The following is a 24,882-nucleotide window of genomic DNA, read 5'->3' as shown; positions in this document are numbered from 1 at the left end:
AATATGAATCAGATATGAGACAGTTATTATTTTCTACCCATCAAGAAAATGCTAAAGATCACAGAATATGCACTGATATAACTAACCAGATCTATGACCTTTACTCATTAATTTCTCAGAAGACTGATATTTAAAAGCGATCTAAATATAAAGAAGAATACAGGATTGCTCATTACATAATTTCTATTTTACCTCCACTCTTTTGTCAAGGCAAAGCAGGGACTTTGGCTTTTCTTCTTTCAGTAGTAATCTTTTCTGATGATGAAGCAACCTTGGCTCCCAAACTATTCCATTCATTTTACCCAGGATCTCCTGGTCTTTCAAATTAACTGGAATGAATACCTCCAAACCCAGACATACCCTCCTTGAGAATGAAATGGAGCACCTACTCAGGAAAGGAAACAAAATGAAAAAAGGCATCTAGTAGTATAGGTGCAGGTTCACCTGGATTAGTCCATGATCCACATAGTAAGAATGGCACATTGGAAAGAAGGAACACAAGCCACTTTCCCCTAAACCCCTCCCTCATGGAGAGTCTAGGGAAAGGCCATATGAGAGAATTAAGACAATGAATGAGAACAATAGAACAAGCTGGAAATTCATTTTAAAGGGCCACTGAATCATTATTAGTTCTTCTGGCTCAGCAGCCAATGAGGGAATCACTTCATCACCTCAAAGGGCCCACATCCTTCAGTGCGGAGCAACCACATCATCAGAAGCACCCAAGGAGTCTTCATCATACCCAAATGCTGAGGCAGCTGGAATTGTTCAGAAACTCTCTTAATGACTGCTCCCTTCAACCAATTTAACCTTTGCCACTATATATATAAATCTAGAGCTGGAGGGGACTTTAGAGGTCATCTAGTCAAAACTCAGCATGTTGGTTATGTTTTATGTTGGAGTAGGTTTGAAAATGAGAAAACTGAGACCTAAGGAGGTTCAGTTACTTGACTAAGGCCACTTTGGTAGTTAGTAGCTGAGCTAACACTTGAACTCAGGTCCCTGAAATTGATGCAAAGCCAATGTCCAGGAAAATATCTTTGAGAAATTTGAGGGAATGGTGGTTACACCTATTTGGAAGGGAGATGTGAAGTCAGTTTTTATGGAGGAAGTGACCTTGAAGGAAGAAAGAGACTTCAATAAAAGAAGCCTTAATGGGAAGGGGTAGGGGGGAGGGTAGTGAAGCATCCATTCTAGACATGGAAACATCCTAAGAAAAGGCATAGAGGAAGAAGAGTACAAGATGAGAATGGGGTCTGGAGAGCTGTCCATTTTTGCTGGACAATGGTTACATGGAGAATGGTGGTATGAAATAAGTCTGGACAGAAAAAAGCAGATTGGAAGACTTTCAATACTAGGATCATGAGTTGATATGTTGATCCAATGGGCAATGAGTCAATTAAATTTTGGGTTAGTAGAGTGATCTGAATTCTCCTTCATCTGTTTTACCTAGCTATGTACTATATTCTAATTGTGATTATAGTCATTTGTGTGCATGGATTATCTTACCAAATAAATTATAAGATATTTAAGGGCCTCTCATGGTTAGAAGACTGTATCATTTATCTATACTGCTGCTTCTGAGAAATACAGCCTTTCTCCATTGCTTTCTGCCCTGTATTACCATGTTATGTCATCTGCCCACTGTTTTTTGGACTTATTTCAATTTGGCTCATGGCCATTTTTTGAAAATCTGATGCCATGTCTTCTACTGATAAGACCATCGGGGATGTCAATAGCACAGAGCCTAACTTTGATGCCAAGGACCTGACCACAATGTAAAACTCATTGTTAATAATCATGGAAATGATGTCAGTTTTAGCTTTCGGGGATCTCTGAGCAAGCTAGAGGATGAATAGCATATTTATCCAAATGTGGCATTCATCTGGTAAGCAGAAGTGAATTTTCATGTGATGAAATAATGGGATTTAGCAGATACTCAAAGACCCACCTGGAGATTAATCTATACTGATTGAATCAAGTGAGAGTGATTGACTGCTGATTAAGCCTACTTCAAGTTAATTGGATTGTAATCACACCTGGCTATCCCTTAAGAAGGTATTGTTCTCAGAAACTAGACTGTGAACTCAACTTGAGAATACCTTCAAAGACAATGGATTTGAATGACACCAACCAATCACCTTGAAGCAGTGTGTAAGGACCGCCTCTGTTCCAGATCTATAAAAAAGCTTCCATAAACAGCTTGAGAGTGTGTTCCTGATTAAAGCAGGCTCGTGGAAGAGGACTTCAGGAAGAATCCAACCAGGCTAGAACTCTAGGCTAGACTGGTGCTGAAGCTTCTGATTTTTGGTGACCACAATTTAGATTTTAAACTTCACATTCAATTCCATTGAATTAAACAAACATTTATTAAGCCCCATATATGTTCAAAGTACTGTGCTAGGGGCTTAGGTTGTGAAATCAGAAATTAAATAGTGCCTGCCTTCAAGGAGCTTACATTCTACTAAGGGATATAACTTGTCCACAGATTAGTTTCATGTGTGTGTATATCTAGAGATAGGGATAGAGATAGAGATACCCACATATCTATATGTAGATATAGATATGTATATATATATATGTGTGTATATATAAGAGAGAGAGAGAGATTGAGATTGTTTAACTGTGTGTGTATACATACTAAGACAATTTCAGTACATATTCTGAGAACCTGGGATGGGAGAATCAGAAAAGGGTTCCTGTAAGGTTTGACCTCTTATCTGGACCATAAAGGAAAATAGGAATTCTAAGGGGGAAAAGTAGAGAAGAAATCCATTCTCGACATGGGGCATAATTTTTGCCAAAATGGTAAAGAGTTAAATCCCTCCCATTAACAACTTCACAGATAGCAGACTAGAAGAAACTACTCTACCTTTGCCAATTCCCCTTGAGAACAATTTAATTAGTGGAATGAAGGCAAACCTACTTGTAGAAACAGATAAAAATCTGACTTTTTAAAGAAAGAAATTCAGATTCACCTATATACCAGATTGTCTTTTACCCTTTGACATACAATAAATCTCCCAATTGTGTCATTTGAAATAAATATATTGGGGTGCCTATCTCTGTCCTAAGTTATTAGAGAACTCAGCTGGGGTTTCTAATATATTGCTATATTATAAATTAGAGGCTATTGCACCAGTCTTGGCATTAAGCATTCATTAAATCATATTAAATGTTAGTAAAAAGAGAGCACATAGCTCTGAATTAGAGTTCAGGAGCCCTACATTACAGAGATAGGGAGGAGAGAGGAGGGCTGAGTGGCTGCATTCTCTGGAGTCCCAGAGTGCATGAGAGAGCATAAGCTTCCTGCAGCCGGAGGAGAGGCAGCCCTTCCATGCTGCTCCAAGCTAATTGGCTAGCATCATTCAAATCTATTGGTGTACTAGACTTGAGGGTGGTCCATATTAAATTAAGCAGTAGGTGCTGAGGTCAGAGTCCAGAGAACAGACCCTCTGAGGGGAAAGGCTTTCAGGGAGGTGTGGTTTTAAACTCTTATTTTCTCTATTCAGAGTCTAAACTCCAACTTTACTGACTCTAGTCTGGCTCTGAAAGAGATCAGTCAAGGCTCTGGAGTTAAGCCCTCAAGTGGGGGGGGGTGTCTCTGGGCCCCCCCAAATCCCATTATTTTATCACACAATGACAGATACACCTCTCTTATAACAGGCATTTAACATCTGTCTACCATGGTGGAGCAAGCACTCAGATGAATGCAAAAGAAATAACATGGAACATATCCTAAGGAGGCCAACTAAGATGATGGTATTATTGGAGGCCATGATATATAGTTGATTTGAAGGGTCCAATTTATGTTTGAAAGAGATGACTTAAGGGAAGGGATCACATGGTTGCTCTCTTCAATATTTGAAGGTCTAACAATTGAAAGAAGGATCAAACTTGTCCTTCCTGTCCCCAAAGAGCAGAACTATTAGCAGGGAGTAGAAGATTTAGAGACAGAATTCAGTTCAAAGCAAGGAAACCCTTCCCAACAATAATAACCATGGAAAAGTCGAGTTGACATATTTATGAGGTAATTAATTCATAAAATTATCAATCTAGATTTGGAAGATATCTAAGAAACAGTCTCTGTCCAACTCTATCATATGATAGATGAGGAAATTAAGACTCCTAGAGATATGATGACTTACCCATGGTGAGATTGGTAGTAAATACAAGAAGTAAGATTTGAACCTGAGTCCTTTGACCCCACAGCCAGTGTTCATTTCATTGTACTCTGCTTCCTCCAGATGTTTCCAGCTGAGCTAGATCACCACATGTTCTGGAGATCATAAAGTCTTCTTGTTCAGGTATAGATTGAGCACATGTGGTCTCTTGTAACTTTGTGATTTTGTACCTCTGTGATTATGCAGGAGAACATAACTGAGGCTGAGCAATCTTAGCATGAGGTCATTTGTACATGTCTCTCTCTTATGAGGAGTCAGTCACCTATTCCATTGCCCCCCATGACTGCTCCTGTACTTTAAAAGACTCTAAAACATTCTGTAACCGACAGGGCTGCTGCCCACACCATCATTTAATGGCATAAGTTATAATTTATGTACTTTCTAAGCAGGGCAGCCACCCGGAGGGAGTTGCAATGGGAGCCGTTATTGTGGAAGGGCTAAGTTGAGAGCAATACAAATTGTCCTTGCCCATAAGGCATGAAAGACAAACAGTAAAAGGGTGGGGGAAAGAAAAATAGCCAAGCTGAACCATCGCAGAAATAACTCTTGCAACTTCAAAACATTAAAATTCAAACAGCTTCCCTGCTTGCCTGCCCTTGACAGTAATTTCATCCTTTGGGTTGCCTTTTCACTTTGTTTTATGTCCAGTTGAGGGTGATAGAAGATACTAAAAACAATACTATTTCCTCTCTCCTTCCCACTCGTCTTCCTTTCCCCTTTTCCCTATCCCTTCCTTCTCCCCTTCCCCCTCTCTGTCTCTCCCTCCCCCTCTCCATCTCCCTCTCCTCTTCCTTTCCCTCCCTCTCCCTTTCTCTCCCTCTCTTTCTCCCTCTCTTTCCTTTCTTTTCCCTCTCTCTCTCCCTCCTTTCCTCTTTCCTTTCCCTATCTCCCTTACCTTGCCTCACTTCCCCCCCACCCATCTTCCTTTCTCCTCTACCTCTCCACATCCCCGCACCCTGCTTTGGATAACATGATTGATTCTTTTTATAGTGACAGGTTTTTTCTTTTTCTTTTTTTTCCTTCATTCACGTGTTCTTTTCTTCTCAGACACAGAAATGCATCATTATTTTATCTTATCTAGTGCATTCAGGTTCATGGTAAAGTTAAATTTATTAGGAGCTTCATGACCACAGCTTGTGAACTACCATATTTAAATATTACTTTAAAGGGGCAGCTAGGTGGCATAGTGGATAAAGCACTGGCCTTGGATTCAGGAGGACCTGAGTTCAAATCCAGCCTCAGACACTTAACTAGCTGTGTGACCCTGGGCAAGTCACTTAACCCTCATTGCCCTGCAAAAAACTATATATATATATATATATATATATAAATTTGAAATATAAGCCAAAGAAATAAAACTTTCCTGCTTCATTGCCCCGCCAAAAAAAACAAAAAAACAAAAACAAAATTGGGGGCGGCTAGGTGGCCCAGTGGATAAAACACTGGCCCTGGATTCAGGAAGGCCTGAGTTCAAATCCAGCCTCAGACACTTACAGTTACTAGCTGTGTGATCCTGGGCAAGTCACTTAACCCCCATTGCCCCGCCAAAAAAACAAAAAAACAAAAACTTTCCTGCTTAATACTTTACTTACCAAGTAAATTTAAACAACTCTATGTAGCATTAAAGGTCCTTCTCAATTGCCAGCAGTATGTCTTTACCTCCCTTAACGTCCTCAGGCATAATAGAGGAGAAAAAGCATTAGACTAGGAGTTAGGAGAGCCACAGGCTCCAATAGCACCTCTGACATATGCAACTTGCATGATTATCATAGGTAAGTCTGCAAAGTATAGAAAATAAATGATACCAGTAGTACTTATTTCAAAGGACATTTCTCCGAGAGCTCTACACACAGTAGGTACATAGTAGAAGCCTGTTGTTACTGCCAACATTCTTATTCTAACATCTCTGTAAAGCAAATATCACTGAAAGTAATGGAAGTTATGTGTGTGTATATGTGTGTGTGTGTGTGTGTGTGTGGTGTGTTGTTGTTGTTGCTGATGATGATAATGATGCTCAGTTTTTTAGTGGTGTCTAATTCTTCACAATACTATTTGGGGTTTTCTTGGAAAGATACTGAAGTGGTTTGCCATTTCCATCTCTAGCTCATTTCACAGATGAGGAAACTGAGGTAAATGGGATTAAGTGACTTGCCCAGGATCACACAGATAATAAGTGTCTGAGGCCAGATTTGAACTCAGAAAGATGAGTCTTCCTGTCTCCAGGCCTGGCATTCTATCCACTCTGCTAACTAGCTACTAACATATATACAAATATGTATGTATATATGTATGTGTATATATCTATATAGATATGAATGTATACTTATTTATAGGCAGCTGGGTGGCATAGTATATAGGAGCTCTGTATATGGATTCAGGAAGACCTGAGTTCAAATGTTGCCTCAATCATTTAATAACTGTGTGACCCTATCCTAGTTACAACCTCTCATAACTTTAATTTCCTCAGTGGTAAAATGGGGAGAATAATAAATAGCACCATCCTCATAGACATACATGTCAGAAAAACACAAGATAGGATGTTCGGTGATATCAGACAGATACTTGGTGGATGCTTACTATGTGCAGCACCCTCTCCTTGACATCATGAAGGATACAAAAGCAATGTCACACACAGTCCCTGCTCTCAAGCTGCTTGTGGTCCTACTACAGAGACAATGCATGCGAAGAAAATATTTAGATAATCACATAGGCTTTCATATATGAGTTGATTTGAAGAAGCAAAAGACATTGATATGGTATTCTCAAATGCAGAAGGTTTAGAAGTATGTATAATGGATAGTGTGCCAAGCCTGGAGACAGGAAGAACTGATTTCAGATTTGCCCACGTGCCACTGGGCCAATCATTTAACTTCTGTTTGCCTTGGTTTCCTCAACTGTAAAATGGGATATCATAAGAGCATCTACTTCCAAGAGTTGTTATGAGGATGAAATGAGGTAATATTTGTAAAGTCCTTAGCATAAAGCCTGGTACAGAACAGAGGCTATAGAGATGCTAGCTATTATTGTTGATCATGGTGGTGGTGGTGGTGGTGATGTGGTCCAGTAGAAGTAGTACTGGAATTGGAGTCAGATTATAGACAAGTCAGATCATTGCTCCAAAAATCTGTTTCTACATCTCTACAATGGGGACAATTGAAAATTACTTTATAAACTTTGAAGTACCTTCACAGATGTATATGAGCTATTGTTTACATTTTGTAAAACTCACTGCTCTGTATTATGAAGGTGACATAGAGATTCTTGCATATATGAGATTCGAATTACCTCCTAACTGCTGGAGATGACTAAGATGACGACTGATCCCCCAAGCTTCCAGCCTCTGTCGCCTATATACCAGGCTTTAATGAGGTTATGGGAACCCAGCAGCTTGTAAGCATTGGCTTTTGGTTTTCTTTATTCTTTTTCACTGGAGGAACACAATTTATATTCCCATTATGGTCTTTTTTTTTCCTTTGGCTGATTCCAAAAGCTGGTAGGGTGTATCAAAGAGATGCGTCTCCCCTTTTTTTCCTGGGCACAAATGGAGCAATATAAGAAGCAATTTCTTTATGGAATGCATAATCTCTTTGAGAAATGCTCGAGCAGCAGCAGCAGCGGAAGTTGTGAATGTGAACAATAGTCAAAAATAGCTCACTGAACCCCTCCAGGCAAAAGACATTACCCCCACACAGATGGGATTGCTGGCACCCTCTCTTCTAGGCATGTTGTCTATTGCTTATGGACTTCAGAAAATCTACTTTTCTAAGAAATAATTAATCGAATCAACTTTCCTAATATACTTGGGGATGCTATTAGACACGGGAAAATGGAAATAATCTTATGGTCCCATAATCAAACAACAGGGCCATTTTCAAAGAGCAACTGGCCTTATGTTCTGTAAACAATGATCTCCAAATTTCCAACAGGGTCAGTTCAGCTGTTTAGTCACCAGCAGATACAACTTGGAGTGCTTTGCAAATAGGGAAGAGAGAAGCTCCTCCCCCCCCCACCCCAATACAAGCAGTTTTCAAGAAAGCTTTTGCTAATGGGAAAAGAAAAATTATAATATTTATGAAGAACATGTTCCTATGTCAACAATGTTTCTTTTCCCCTAAATCTGGATTTTTTGTTGTTGTTGCTCTGATGGTAGTTGTTGGTGTGAAGAAAACCACAGAAGCTCCTCTAGTTTGAGTTATTCTCTTTAAAGACTGATTTGATCTAAAGACAGCTAGGTGGTTGAATGGATAATATGCTGGAACTGGGATCAAAAAGACCTGACTCAGACTATGTGAACCCAGGAAACCTACCTAATTTTTTAGCCTCAATTTCCTCATCTATAAAGTGAGGATAATAATAGCACCAATTTTTATGGTATTGTTGTGGGTATCAAATGAAATTTGTATAAAGTGATTTGCAAATCTTAAAGTTTGATATAAATGTTAGCTATTGTTACTATCATGGGCACCTAGGAGTTGCAATGGATAGAGTAGTAGGCCTGGAATCAGGAAGACTCTTTTTCCTGAGTTCAAATCCATCCTCAGACATGTACAAGTGGTGTGATCCTGGGCAAGTCACTTAAGTTTGCCTCAATTTCCTCACCTGTAAAATGAGCTAGAGAAGGAAATGGCAAACCACTCCAGTATCTCTACCAAGAAAACCCCAAATGGAATCACAAAGAGTTGGATACAACTGAAAGAAAATGACTTTACAACAACAAACTATTGCTACTAAAGACTAGTTAATCTTTGCATGAATTAGATTATTTTAAGGTCTCTTTGAGATCTAAAATTCTAAATTCTTGAAGCACTGTCATACAAGAAAGGATAAACTTTATTTTGTTACTGCTCCAGAAGACAGAGTTAGAAGCAATGGTTAGAAGGATGTTAGAAGACAGATTTCATCTCAACATAAAAAAACCTTATAACTCTACTAACATTTATATAACACTTTAAGTTCATAAAGTTCTTTTCAAACCTTATCTCAGTTGGTCTTCATAGCAACCCTATGAGAACTATGTAGTATAAATATTATCATTTTCCCATTTGACAGATGAAAACACTGAAGCTCAGACACGTGAATTGATTTATCCAAGGTCATACAGCTCCTATAGGGCAAGGTGGTATTACAATTTGATGTTTTTAAATTTTTTAAATGCCCCACTTTGCCCCCATGCCACAATACCTCTAAAAATGTAATGGACCAGGGACAGATAGGTGGTGCAGTGGAAAGAGCACCAGCCCTGGAGTCAGGAGTACCTGAGTTCAAATCCGGCCTCAGACACTTGACACTTACTAGCTGTGTGACCCTAGGCAAGTCACTTAATCCCCATTGACCCACAAAAACAAACAAACAAACAAACAAAACAAAAAAGTGTAATGGACCTGGGTAGACAATCTCTTATCTTCTACGATATTCAAACTAAGAGCAGATGATAGGAAATATTGCTGAAGTGGATGAAAACTTACGCTACCTTACCTCTAAGGTCCCTTTGAATGCCAAGATTCCCTGATAATACTGCACCAGACACCCAATGGATGCTTAATGAATTTCAGATGAATTAAGTCAAACCTGAAGCCACAACTCAGCCACATTTTTCCTGTTTAATCCATTTTCATTGCTTCCAGTGATTCCCCTCTCCCTCTCTCCTTCCAACCCCTCAATCATTTCCCACCCTATAATCTTACATCTTTGTGAGGAAACATAAAGGTGCAAAATAAAGTCCACTGGGGTAGGAATTTATTTCTCATATTAAATTGACATCTGTTTCTTTAAAATTTTACCCTCGGGGGCAGCTAGGTGGCACAGTGGATAGAGCACTGGCCCTGGAGTCAGGAGGACCTGAGTTCAAATCCGGCCTCAGACACTTAACACTTACTAGCTGTGTGACCCTGGGCAAGTCACTTAACCCCAATTGCCTCACTAAAAAAAAAACAAAAAAACAAAACAAACAAACAAAAAAAACTTTACCCTCCAATCAACAAGCATGTATGAAGTGACTACTATGTGCCATTTACTGGAGACAAAGACAAAAATAGGACTGTCCTACTCTCTAGGAGTTTACATTCTATTGGGGGAGATAACGTGTACCCAGATAAGCATATACAGAATTTATGCAAAATAAATACAAGGCTATAAGGGTAATAGTTGAGGGGATCAGGAAAAGCTTTATTACTGAAGTGTAGTTTTAGCTGAGTGTTGACATTCTGCCCTCTGTATAGCTCTTACTCCTCAAAAGTAAAAACCAGCACAAAACATCAACTCTCCTGTTTGCCAGTGGCAGAGAGAGACCAAAGAAACAATAGCCAGATTATTACTGGCAAGTAGGAAATTGCCTTTGAGAGGACTGTGCAAAATGTTGTTGATGGTGGTAGTGGTTTTTGTGTTGTTATTGTATCCAAATCTTCATAACCCTGTGGACCATATCATCCCAATACTGCCCATGGGGTTTTCTTTGCAAAGATACTGGAGTGGTTTGCCATTTCCTTCTCCATTTTATTTTATAGATGAAGAAACCAAGGCAAGCAGGGTTAAGTGACTTGCCCAGGGTCACACAGCTAGTAAGTGTCTGAGGCCAGATGCAAATTCAGGTCTTCCCTTCTCTGGGCCCAGATCTCTATCTACTGAGCTACCTGGCTGCCTCCAGGCTTCCATGCTATGTAAAGTGCGGAAACTTCAAAACACACTATTCTATCTCTGCCAACTAACCAAAAGGTCCATTTAAAAGATATAGATTGTTCTTTAAATTTAAAATACCTACAGACATCAAAGTACCCTAACTCTCAATGGGTTTAAAGAAAGAATACCACTTGGCAATTGACTGCCCTATTTAAAATTAATCTGTTGAAATGTGAAGCAAAAAAATTATTCAGAATAGTGGTCTAAGTATTTTCTGATTCGTGTTTCAAAATTTGGATTTGGACATGAACTTTACCCTGTTGTAATTTCAAAGAGCATTAGTGACTAATTGATGAATGCATCATACTCCTATGAATAGTAGATGATGCCCAAGGATTATATTAACTGGAAAATGTTCAGAGGCATGCATTGCTTTGGCCTTGTTTAAGGAAATATCCTGGGGCGGGGCGGGGAACTTATGGTAAATGACCATAAAATGTTAAAAGACAGTAGCTGAGGGGGCAGCTAGGTGGTGCAGTGGATAAAGCACTCGCCCTGGATTCAAGAGTACCTGAGTTCAAATCTGGCCTCAGACACTTGATGCTTACCAGCTGTGTGACTCTAGGCAAGTCACTTAACCCCCATTGCCCCTCAAAAAAAAGACAGTAGCTGAAAGTTTAATGGCTGGGATTTTTAACTCTTCCACTAACTAGCTAAGGTGATCCTGAGAAAGTCATAAAATTCACAATTCAAATAGTACTGCAAGGGGCCTACTATTCTCTAGTTTAGCCCCCTCCTTTTATAGGTCACACAGTATTCAGAATTCAAAGAGACCTCAGGGGTCATTGGAGAAGCCGGGGCATATAGCAATGGATTGACCTACCTGAGATCGCTAAAGTAGTTTCATGGCAGAACCTGGACAAGGTCTCATGATTCCTAGAAGAGAGTACATTGTACTCTGTCACTGCACTTCATCTCTCTTGGGTCTCCATCAGGTTTGTCATCTGTAAAAGGAAGAGGAGACTAACTGATCTCTAAAGGGGCCTCCTATCCTCATTGTTCATGCAGTTCCATTTACTTCTCATTCTCTTCATGGCTTTGCTTTAATGATTCAAGACTCTTGGTTTCATCATCACCATTGTAGCATTTATATGGCACTTTAAGGTTTCACAAAGCATTTTATACACGTTGTCTCATTTGATTCTCACAACAATCCCGAGGGAGGTTTTATTATTATCCCTGGGGTCACGTAGCTACCTAAGTTTCTAAGGCAGGCTTTAAACTCAAGTCTTCCTCACTCCAGGTATATCTCCCTCCCTATTTATTGGGCCAGTTTTCATCATGGGCTAGGCAGAGTGGTATTGTGGGAAGCTCATCAGATTTGGCCTCAGAGGATCTCAGTTCCAATTGAGATAGGCAGCTATGTGGCAAAGGTGATAGTGGGTTAAGCCTTAAGTTGGGAAGATCTGAGGTAAAAATAAAACTTCAGACATTTACCAACTGTGGGACCCTGGGTAAGTCACAATCTTAGTCTGTTTAAGTTTTCTCAACTGTAAAAATGGGGAGGGAGGGTAATAGACTCATGATTATTGTGAGGATCAAATGAGAGAGTATTGGTAAAGTGCTTAACACAGTGCCTGGCACATAATAGGTGCTTAATAAATGCTTATCTCCTTCCTTCCTTTCTTCCAGTCTTAGGGTTTTACTTCTTACCTGTGTGGCCTTGAACAAATCACTTCATTTCCCTGGGTCTCAGTTTCTTTAAATATTACTCATTAAATTTTATTTATAAAAAATAAATATTTAAAATAAGGTTGGACTAGATAGCCTATTAGATTCCTTTTGTCTCTAAATTTATGACCCTCTAGTCAGTGTAGATATTTGCAACATCAATCCAAATTCTAGTCCTTCCATGTCTTAGTAGATGGTATTAATCAGTCAATTTAACATTTTAAAAAATAATCATAGAAGTGGATATTCTAATGAGAAGTTTCTCTCTGCCCTTTACTAAGTGTATCTTCATAAAACATAAATGCCATTCATCACTATGCTTCTTCTCAAAGTCCTTTTAGCTCTTTTGGATGTATAGGAACTTATGCTCAACAATCTAGTCTTCAAGAACCCAAAGCTATCTCCACACCATAATAAGGAATGAGAAGGCTTTATGGGAATTGGTATTTTTACCTTAAAAGTAAACCAAGGGGCAGCTAGGTGGCACAGTAGATAAAGCACTAGCTCTGGATTCAGGAGGACCTGAGTTCAAATCCAGCCTTAGACACTTGACATTAGCTGTGTGACCCTGGGCAAGTAACTTAACCCTCATTGCCCGGCTCTCCCTAAAAAATGTTAGATAAACTTTTGGGGCAGCTAGGTGGGGAAGTGGATAAAACACCAGCCCTGGATTCAGGAGGACCTGAGTTCAAATCTGGCCTCTGACACTTGACACTTACTAGCTGTGTGACCCTGGGCAAGTCACTTAACCCTCATTGCCCTACAAAAACAAAAGTAAACCAAACGCAGATTTTTGAATTGATTTATTGTTACATTCAAGTACCTGTTTAAAGTAATTTTGCTAAAGTGGAATAGTGTTTTAAAATAGTCCACATGGCATGTTTTTATTTTTTATTATTTTCCATGATTTTTGCAGGGTCTCATGACTCCCAGGATACATAGAAAAGGTGAAAAAATTATTTCTTAGAGAGAATTGGAGGCCCAGGCATATTGCTTTATGATTGACAATAATTAGCAGCCTGGAAAAGGTATATGCCAATTAGTATGAATTTTAAAAGGACTTTAAACTTGGCCAAGTGTGAAGCCACAATAGCATAACAGCCCTGCACCCAGATCACCCATTAAAATTAATTGACTACCTTGGGACTTTGGCACCCACTGCCTGAACCCAAGGACAACAATATATAATTGATGATTCTTTGCGCAATACTTCTTGTACCATGCCTTGGAGTTATGTCAACTCAAAAAAAAAAAGTGAAGAAATTACCTTAAGATTAAAGTGTATTGTGTTTATTTATGTCACTTAAGTAAAGTGCCTTAAAATGGGCCAGTGTGTCAGCTCTGAGTTTGGTGGTTTTCTTGGGGTATTTTTTGTGAGGAATGTATCTGGAACATGCTTTATCCTACAAAAGAAACATCAAGAATCTTAAGCAATGCTCTAGAAAGGTGGTTGAAGTTCTTGAGTTTATCTGGAGGGAAATGAGCTCTGAGTACACTGACATTAAAGATTAGTTCTTGAGAGTGGTCATACCAAAGGAACAACAATTACCAGATTCATAAAGCGGATTTCTGTTTAGCTTTCTGTTCTCATAGCTCATGATTTAAGAGGTTTCTGAGTTGATTTTGATTGTTACCATGCAGACGTCTGCTCACATTCATCAATATTGAATTGTATACCAAAAGGAAAGGGGATTAGAAAACACAACTTCTTGTAATAGAGGTTTCATTCAAGTCAGGAGCCCATACTTAGGTAATTAGCTTTGAAAATGGAAAATCAATGGTGAGCAGAATACATGGCTTGCCTTCATTTTTTTTTCTCATCACTCTAGATCAGTGGGGACAAAATGGTCACTTGTAGAAGGATGCTACATACATTGGAGTTGGACTAGGTGAACCTTCAGAATCTATTCAACGAATTCAGTTCAGCCAATCAAATACTTTACATTTCTACTACATGAAAGGTAATATGATAGGTACTGGGACTTCAGATACACATATGCATATCAGTATGTGGTTATAAATATGTGTATGTATGTAAATAAGTATTATATGCACACACATATACATACATGTATATGACACATCTGCTTTCAAGGAGTTCATCATCTAAAAGGAAACAGATACATGCATATATACATATACATAACTATTTTATATATATATACATATATATATATACATATATATATACACACACATGAATATACATAAACTATCATGTTGACATATTGTGATGAATGAAAACCCCAAGAGACAGAGTTTGGGGTAATTAATCAATTTACTAATTAGGCTAGCCAGTAACCGATACATTGAAGGTCAGTGCTTTTTCTCGGTAACCAAAGACTAAAGACCTCAAGGGAAACCCTGAAATGCCTTAAATTCCCTTCTGAAAGGAAATTCCCTTGCCAACTGATAATCAACCCTGATTGGTGGATATTTAATGAGGAAGTAGGTTAAAAGTTTTCAGCTCCTCTTCTTGAAAAATATGGCTTGATCATGAGACTTAGCAGCCTCCAGCAATCTGAAAAGGGAAGCCATTTCCATGTGGACCTCTCTGGCTGGTTTTCTTCTTCATGAGTTAGGTCACCCTAAACTCTAATGGAGGGGACCAAGGACAGCGGTTCCTTTCCCCAGGTTAATGGCTCACCCAGGTTGGATTTTGTTTATACTCTAAAGAGAAATTAGATCTCCTACTTGGATGGGGTCCCACCCAAAATTGAGGAACATGGTCCTTGAGGGTTAGAGGCAATGTCATCAATCAGCCATACCCTTCAGAAACTAACTGACTTTAACAGGAGTTGGGTCTTTATAGAAAATAGGAGGGGAAAAGCTGGATGACAATTAATAGTTATTAATATAATAGTATAATATTAATTCTCTCAAATGGAAGAATGGGGTTTTTTTGTTTGTTTTTGTTTTGTTTTGTTTTTGTGGGGCAAAGAGGGTTAAGTGACTTGCCCAGGGTCACACAGCTAGTAAGTGTCAAGTGTCTGAGGCCAGATTTGAACTCAGGTCCTCCTGAATCCAGGTCCTGTGCTTTATCCAGTGTGCCACATAGCTGCCCCCTGCATTATCTTTTCAGTATTTCACTGTGATCACTCTGTATTCCCCTCCTTTGAGGTGGAAGACGTTTTTAGCAAAAAACAAAGAGGTGGGAGAGAAAAGATGAGAATTACATAAAGAGAATCATTCACTTTGACTGGAGTGTAAAGTATGTGAAGGAATCTGTATGAGCTATATTGCTAGCACAATGCCTAGTATGTGGTCAGTGTTTGTTGACTTGACTTGAGCCTGATTGTAAAGGGCCTTGCCAAGATCAATAATTTATACCTTATTTCACCACAAATGCAGGAATCATTGGAAGTTTGTAAGTAAAAGAGTGATATGGTCAGATTAGAAAAAGTATTTGGAGAGCTGTATAAAGGATAGACTGGTGAGGAAAAAGCCAAGAGGTAGGAAAGTACTTAGGAGGGCACAGCTAGTTGGTGAAATGGATAGTCACTGACCCTGGAGTCAGGAGGACGAGTTCAAATGCAGCCTTAGACACTTGACATTTACTAGCTGCATGAACCTGAGCAAGTTACTTAACTCTGATTGCCTTGCGCCCCCCCCCAAAAAGTATTTAGGAGGTTATTATTATAAACTAAATGGGAAGAGATAAGTATTTTATTATTGAAGAAGTAGTAAGTGAAGATTACAGTTTCTAAAAATTTGAAAGCAAAGTGGAAAATAGAAATAGCATTCAATTCATTGTTTTAAATTCAATTTAAGGCACTGTACTATGTTCTGAAGATTGGGGAGGGAGCCTTGGAACATCCCTTGCCCTCAAGGAGTGTACATTCTCCTCTGTAGTTATAACATATACACTGATAAATAAATACAAGATAATTTAATTAAAGATAAGATGAAATAGTTTAAGGAGAAATGACAACAAAGCAAGGGTATTAGTGGGGTAAGAAAGACTTCTTTATAGGAGGTGTCTCCTGAACTGAGACCTGAAGAAAAGTGAGGATTCACAGAAATAAATCTTAGAAGGGAGTGTGATCCATGTGCTTTACACATGCTATCCCATTTGGTCCTCACAACAATCCTGTGACATAGGTGCAATCATTATCCACATTTAACAAATGAGGAAACTCAGGGTGAGAGAGATTAAATGACTCGCCCTGGGTCACATAGGCAGTCAGTATCTGAAGCAAGACTTGAATTCCAACCTCATTTTAAAGCCAGAGTCAAAAGAAGTTTTATAAAGAAACTTCTTTTCATTTCCCCAATGTTTTGAGATTAAAAGTGTGGGGACCCTTCTACTTATAACGAACACCAAATGGCGGACAACGCCGGTGCTGCAGGAGGAGCTGGAGGCCCCGGGGGCCCCGGAGTCGGAGGCCGAGGGGGCTTCCGTGGTGGCTTCGGCAGTGGGGGCCGAGGTCGAGGTCGGGGCCGCGGTCGAGGCCGGGGCCGAGGCCGCGGGGCCCGAGGAGGAAAGGCCGAGGATAAAGAGTGGGTTCCTGTCACCAAGCTGGGCCGCCTCATCAAGGACATGAAGATCAAGTCTTTGGAGGAGATCTATCTTTTCTCCCTTCCTATTAAGGAATCTGAGATCATAGATTTCTTCCTGGGGTCTTCATTGAAGGATGAGGTTCTGAAGATCATGCCTGTTCAGAAACAAACTAGAGCTGGACAACGTACCAGGTTCAAGGCTTTTGTGGCCATTGGCGACTACAATGGCCATGTTGGCTTGGGTGTCAAGTGCTCCAAGGAAGTAGCCACAGCCATTCGTGGTGCTATCATTCTGGCCAAGCTGTCCATCGTTCCTGTGAGATGCGGCTACTGGGGGAATAAGATTGGCAAGCCTCACACAGTGCCCTGCAAGGTCACTGGGCGCTGTGGATCTGTTTTGGTGCACCTGATCCCCGCCCCTCGAGGTACTGGCATTGTCTCAGCTCCTGTGCCTAAGAAGCTCTTGATGATGGCTGGAATTGATGACTGCTACACTTCTGCAAGGGGCTGTACTGCCACTCTGGGCAACTTTGCTAAAGCTACCTTCGATGCCATCTCCAAAACATACAGCTACCTAACCCCAGACCTGTGGAAAGAGACTGTGTTTACTAAGTCTCCCTATCAGGAATTCACCGACCATCTTGTGAAGACTCACACTCGGGTATCTGTCCAGAGGACCCAGGCAGCTGCTGTGGCAACCACATAAGATGTTTTTTTTACATTGAATAAACTGAACTATGCCTGCTAAAAAAAAAAAAAAAGTGTGGGGACCAATTTTTAATTGGGGAGTGCTAGCTAAGCGGCTCACTGCAATATTGGGACAAGGAAGGAGACCGGCAGCCTCCCTCAAAACAGAACAAGATTTATTTTAACAAGAACGAACTTAAAAAACAAAACAAAACACAAACAGGATCAGTAGGATCAACGGAAAGGAAATAAAATGGGGAAAGGGAAATTATAATAACTGAAAAAATACCACCGCCCAGGAATCAGCTGAAAATACACAGCAGAATGCCTGTGGCTTTCCAGCTTCTCCTCCCCCAAACCTAGAAACACCCCACACAGCCCCAGCCAATGGGATGGCGGCTCTGACAGTCACATGACTGCCCTCACTAGGCTTCCAATCATTATAATTTTGCCAGGCTCATGTAGGCGTCTATGAGTGGTGGTAACATGAGGTGCCAGAGCCCTGGCAACACAACCAGTGGGTAGAGCACCGTGCAGTTTGTAGAGCCCCAGGCCAGTGCGAGCCAAAGCATAAAAACCTCAAATAACAATTAATTCTTTACAAAAGGAAGTGTGGGTTTGAGGAAAAGCAATCAGAGAAGTTCCTGATCAGACTGGGGAAGGCCTATTACTGCCATCCACTGGGAATTATCCACCCATCTTCTATCCCCCCCAAACCATGGCAACAACAATGTTTTTCAAGGTCTACCAATTCATCAGAGACCCCTTCTTTAAAGAATAATTGTTGGGGCAGCTAGGTGGTGCAGTGGATAGAGCACTGGCTTTGGATTCAGGAGGACCTAAATTCAAATCCCACCTCAGACACTTAACAATTACTACCTGTGTGACCCTGGACAAGTCACTTAACCCTCATTGCCCTGCAAAAAATAAAAAAAAGAAAGAAAGAAAGAAAGAAAGAAAGAAAGAAAGAAAGAAAGAAAGAAAGAAAGAAAGAAAGAAAGAAAGAAAGGAAGAAAGAAAGAAAGAATAATTGTTACTGACTTCCAGCCCTGTCAATTTATCAGAGAGGCACGATAGAGTAATGATGAGATTTGTTCTGAACCACAGCTTTTCAATTCCTTCTCAATGCATTGCTGCATCCCAGGGCTTTGAAAATGGATTTTAAAAAATTATTTCCCCTCCCCCAGTATTGTTTATGGACATCAGCTAAACTCTTTAGGCACCATGTTCATTGCCCACCCCAGCACCCCAGTCTATAAGCAACTCATGTTAATATGTGAGTTCTGAAAAATGTTTGCTAGCAAAGTTATGATGGTTTCACCTAAGTTATTTGATTAACGATGACTTTAGAAAGTTACTAATGCATGTTTCATAGGCTAAAACCGCATTCCTGCTAATGTAAAAGGATAAAATAATAATAGAATCATGCCATTGCCAAACATACTGGGATCTCCTCATAGTACAAAATTAGCCACTTTTCATTTTGGGAAAGAGAAGAAAATGTTGGACCTGGGGTCAGAAAGATCCAAATTCAAGTCTTGAAAGACATTGTTGTTGCCATGGTTTGGGGGGATAGAAGATGGGTGGATGATTCCCAGTGGATAGAAGAAGGCAGTATATTATTGGCAGTAATAGGCCTTCCCCAGTCTGATCAGGAACTTCTCTGATTGCTTTTCCTCAAACCCACAGTTCGTTTTAATCTCAAAACATTGGGGAAATGAAAAGAAGTTTCTTTATAAAACTTCTTTTGACTCTGGCTTTAGAATGAGGTTGGGTAACTTATTCTACAACCCAGGCCCATGAAACCCTATACTGGAACCTTTAGTCCACAATCAGAATTTGTTTGGGTACCCAGCTAATGACATGAACACAGTGCGACTGAATGATGGTGAACAGACAAAGATCAGAGTCAAGTCAATTACACAGATATATCAGTACAGTGAAGTAGAAACAAATTCCAAGTGGAAAAATGGTTGGAGTCAGGAAGATCTGAGTTAAAAATCCATCTCAAACAATTATGAATTGTTTGACCCTATATGATATCCAAACAATTTAACCTTTCTCAGCCTCATTTTCATCTGTTAAAGAGGAATCATAATAATGCCTATTTCACAGGATTATTGTGAGAACAGAATGAAATAAACATGTAATTTTTTGTTTAATTTTCAGTCATGTCCAATTTTGGGGACCCCTTTGGGGTTTTTCTTGGCAAAGATATTAGAACGGTTTATCATTTCCTTCTCCAGCTCATTTTATAGATGAGGAAACTGAGGCAGACAGGGATTAAATGACTTGGCCAGAGTCATAGAACTAGTCTGAAGCCAGATTTGAACTCAGATCTTCTTGACCTCCAGCTTGCAACTCTATCCACTAGTTGATATAATATAAATCCAACTAGTTGATATAATAGGACCATAGATTTAGAGCTAAAAGGGACATTAAGGTCATCTAATCCAACTCCCTTGATGAGAGATGAGGCAATTAAAGAACATAGAAGTTAAGTAACTTTCCCAAGGCAAGTAGGTGCGAAAGTATAATACTTGGCCTGGAGTTAGGAAGACTCCTCTCCCTGAATTAAAATCTGGCGTCATGCATGTATAAACTATGTCACCCAGGACAAGCCATTTAATGGCATTTACCTCAGTTTCCTCATCTATAAAATGAGCTGAAGAAGGAAATAGCAAACCCAAATGGGGACACAGAGTCATATATGACTGAAAAATGACCAAACAAAACATATGCCAGGCATTGTGCTAGATGTTAGGAATACAAAGGACCTTCATTCTATCAGAGGATTTGCATACTATTGGCTATTATTTATCACACCATATAATGTATGTAAAAGTGTATTGTGGGGGCAGCTAGATGGCGCAGTGGATAAAGCATCGGCCCTGGAGTCAGGAGGACCTGAGTTCGGATCCGGCCTCAGACACTTGACACTTACTAGCTGTGTGACCCTGGGCAGGTCACTTAACCCTCATTGCCTTACTAAAAAAAAAAAAAAAAAGTGTATTGTGGGGGGCAGCTAGGTGGTGCAGTGGATAAAGCACTGGCCCTGGATTCAGGAGGACCTGAGTTCAAAGCCAGCCTCAGACACTTAACACTTACTAGCTGTGTGACCCTGGGCAAGTCACTTAACCCCCATTGCCTCTCAAAACAAACAAACAAAAACAAAACAAAACAAAACAAAACAAAACAAAACAAATTGTATTGTGAACTGTGGAGGGTATATATCTAAAGAAGATGTGATTATTCATCTATACGCTAAACTCTCTGTGGACATAGGCTATGCATTATTCTCTCTGTATCCCTTTTGGTGCCTTTACATAATGTACATTCAATAAATATTTCTTGAATTTTTAATGATTTAAATTAATGAAATGAGATTCTATGTCAGCATTATGTCATTTACACAAATGGAGCATATTATAATAAAGATACCACCTATCATAGTAGAAGTGTTCTCTACCAGAGTCTTCCACCATAAGGAAGGAAAGACACATGCATTTATTAAGCACCATTTCTTTTTGGTCTTTGGATTTCTAGTTTTCTAATAGTGCTTGGCACTTAATATGTACATTATCAAATCTTATCAAAGAACATACTCTATGATTACAAAGTGAAGAAATAACTACTATGGGCAGGTTTGGTAAAGAAGCAAATCGTCAAAAACACATAGTGAGAGTTACATGGATAGAATCTTTTCTACATCCAACCTGAAGATATAGAGGCCTTATTTGTATTGAAAAGAGCTAGTGACAAATGAAAGAGAGATGAATATACTCTTTTTAACTTATTTTTTTTTTTGCGGAGCATTGGGGGTTAAGTGACTTGCCCAGGGTCACACAGCTAGTAAGTGTCAAGTGTCTGAGGCCGGATTTGAACTCAGGTCCTCCTCAATCCAGGGCTGGTGCTTTATCCACTGTGCCACCTATCTGCCCCCGATGAATATACTCTTAATCTTAAAACCAACAAAATGTAGTCAGACTTCTTACTGCATACCACTCAATCAACTCATTAAAAAGCATTTCATGAACATTTGCTATATTTTAGGTATCAGGCTAGATGAAAACACGAAATCAAAAGCGTCCCTGTTATTAAGGCACACTAAAGGAGACAACATAGGCAAACGTGTTTCTCTCCCTCCCTCTGTCTCTCTTTTTCTGTCTTTCTATGTCTCTCTGTCTCTCTTTGTCTCTCTCTCTCACTCTGTGTCCCTCTGTCTTTCTCTGTCTCTGTCTCTCTCTGTCTCCTTTTCTCCCTCCCCTCCTCTCCTTCTCCTCTCTTTTAGAAGGCCACACAACAAATTAATGGTAGAGGCTGGAGGGTTTGGCACCTAGGTTTTTTATACCACAGGTCTGGTCTTTCCATACCACCAAAGTTGCCTTTTAAGGAGTCACACAGACTCCTAACTCCATTCATCTTCTAGAAGGTTTTCATTCTGATACTAACAGATTTTCCTTCATCATAAGAGAGATTTGAAACATAACATATTGCATCAGTCTCAAAGATAGTCTATCATGTGGGAGGATTTGTGGGTAAAATTCAACTTTTACCTGTGTGAAAACCCAGGATTGAAGCCAAGGGCCTGCTTTGCATTCTTTGTCAGATTTGATGTGTGATATTGAACAGGTCTTCATAAAGTTGAAAGGGTTGAATATAAAAGACCTTTAATCTCAAAAAAAAAATGGATCATATGACAATGTGAAGGTACCCTAGTTCAATCGCTCTATAATTGAAGGTATTACTGCTTGGCACACATAATAACTCTAAGAGTTTTCATATAATGGGAGCTTCAAAGGGCACCCCTTTCACTCAGTAGGCTTAAACATTGTCTGTGCTGTGCCTGACATTATACCGTGTAATAAATGTTAGAAGACTGTTGGTTACCTACAGAATAAATGTCAGACATAGTAAGGAAAGGCCTTGCTGTTTCCCAGTGAACATGCTGCCCTTGGGGAAAAAAAGCTAGCCTGGTATAATTGTTTCACTTACATAACTTTCCCTGGTATTTAGGACCCAAGCTATAACCTGATTTTCTTGTTGTCTTTCAAAAGGCCTCATAAGGGTGATCAAATAAGGCAGACATCTGCTAAGAATGCTTGTTTGAAATTTTTTGCAAATTACAGTATGCTTCTAAATGAATTTATGGACATGAGGCTAGCTCTCTGGGTTCTCAGCAGCTCATCGTTTTAGTCAATGCTAAATTTATCTCTCAAGTTTTTGTTTAAAGCATTATATCAACCAGATAGAAGGGTAGAATGAGGGCAAAGATGAGAAGATCATGTCTCAAGTTAAATGGTTTCCCCAGGTTGAGTTAAATGGCAGCAGCTGGAGAGATGAATATTGTCAAAAAGAATGAGAGTTTGCCCCTTAGTCACAATCATTGCATTTTAATAGAGAATTATAAACCACATTTGAATTTGTAATGTCTGATCATGACTGGAGAGCAGATCTGCTAAACCTTGGAGTTGATAATCTAGTACTTATATTCATTCACTTTGCACAAAAAAAAAACTGGATGACTGCCTTATTCCATCAAGTTCTTGCCCTCTTATCCATCTCTTTATGGGCCTAGGAATCCAATATGTCACCTGAATGGTGCATCTGTTGTCCTTCATCCTTACCATTTGAGCTACCCAAGTTCATTGATGATGAACTAGTTCATGATGAACATAATTCAGTATACTGGTCACCCCTAAACACCTGTAGAACTACTCATTGGTCATGCAGTCCTGCAATCTTGATGGGGCGCTATATATAGTTCTTTTGACTTTTTCCTGAGTGACCATGAATAGAACTATGCTTTGTGTTTTATCCCGAACCTGTGTTTTGATGCATAGTTCATAGGATTGCAGAATTGGAAGAGATCTAAGAGTCCCTCTACTTCAATGACCTTACACTCTTTTTACAATATCCCTAACAAATGAGTATCTCATATCCATTTGGAAATTGATCTATAAGGGTAACTCACTACCTCATCATGGGAGTCATTATGAGCAATGGGGTGAGGTTAAACATGTCAGCCTTGATTTTCATCCTTTGTCAATCAACATTAAACAAATATGGCTTTGTTTATTCGTGTCCATACTCCATCCATGCTATTGTGCTTCTTTGAAGCAGATGACTAAAGTATCCTTATTCATCATCTCCATAGTCTCCAAGTTATCTACACATTCTTTGACTTGTGGTTCACTTCATTTCCACTTAGTTTTGGGAAAATTTATCTCAAAACTGTTCTTTCCTTTGCAACAGCCATATCAGGACTTTACACAGCTCTGCCTCACTTAAATCTAATTCATGCTCAATCAAGACATCATCCTCATGATGTCATTGGTCCTTTTAGAGAATGAAGGCTAAACAATAACAATCTTTCCTTAGAACTCTTGAATAGCACTTATGAACCTGACACAATAATCTGAGAAAAAATACAATGTGCAAGGCCGTCAATAATTTGTCCAGTCCGGGACAGCAGAACACCACTTCTGTGTTAGCTGTGAACAGCTTGGGGGACATAGTATGTTCATGTCCAATGCCTTTGTGGCTTTTGGTTTTTGTATAGGGTATTTATTTCCTTATTGATGTTGACATGTGTTGAGTTCGCTATTGTCCATTGGTACAATGTGAATTGTTCCAATTGAATCAAATGCCTTTTTGTTTGTCCACATATGTTCAGCATGCAGAGAGGCTCAGTGCTTTTTTTTTTTTTACATACTCATCTAAGTGACCAGCATGCTGATAGGTTATTGATAAAGAGCTGACTTGTAAATAAAGATCCAAAGTTTTTCAACCCAAGCAATTAATTAATTTCCTAGCTTTCTTTCACCCACCCCATCCCTATGAAATAAGGATGGATTAAAAGAGGTTAAAAGAACATGTATTATTATTCACTTCTCCTAAGATCATAGATTTAGATCTAGAAGGGACCTTGGAGATCATTTTATCAAATCCCTTTATTTAATAGCTGAATGACCTGTCCAAGGTCACACAAATAAATCAGTTGTCAGAACCTGCTTTGGAACCCAGGTGTCCTAACTCCAAAACAAGCACACTTTCCACTCTACTTCTCCAAAGTAAGTGACTGTTGCAAACCTGAATTTTAAACTTTTTTTTTTAAATAATCTGAGTTATTTATGGGATCAGGTACAGAAATCTGGCAGTATCT

General features: G+C 39.4%; 2 protein-coding genes across 12 annotated transcripts in view; both read left to right on the top strand.

Annotated features, from left to right (window-relative positions):
- Nucleotides 1-24,882, top strand: part of DLG2 (discs large MAGUK scaffold protein 2) — a 2,692,860-nt gene that overhangs the window by 1,948,490 nt on the left and 719,488 nt on the right. The gene's annotated exons all lie outside the window — the stretch shown is intronic.
- LOC122746789 (40S ribosomal protein S2-like) lies at nucleotides 16,844-17,751 on the top strand. The gene has a single exon (XM_043992747.1). The coding sequence runs from the start codon at nucleotides 16,855-16,857 to the stop codon at nucleotides 17,734-17,736; it is 882 nt and encodes a 293-aa protein (XP_043848682.1). The 5' UTR covers nucleotides 16,844-16,854; the 3' UTR covers nucleotides 17,737-17,751.

Source organism: Dromiciops gliroides, chromosome 3 (genome assembly GCF_019393635.1).
Source record: "Dromiciops gliroides isolate mDroGli1 chromosome 3, mDroGli1.pri, whole genome shotgun sequence".
NCBI classification, from domain to species: domain Eukaryota; kingdom Metazoa; phylum Chordata; class Mammalia; order Microbiotheria; family Microbiotheriidae; genus Dromiciops; species Dromiciops gliroides.
This window is presented reverse-complemented; position numbering and strand designations above follow the sequence as displayed.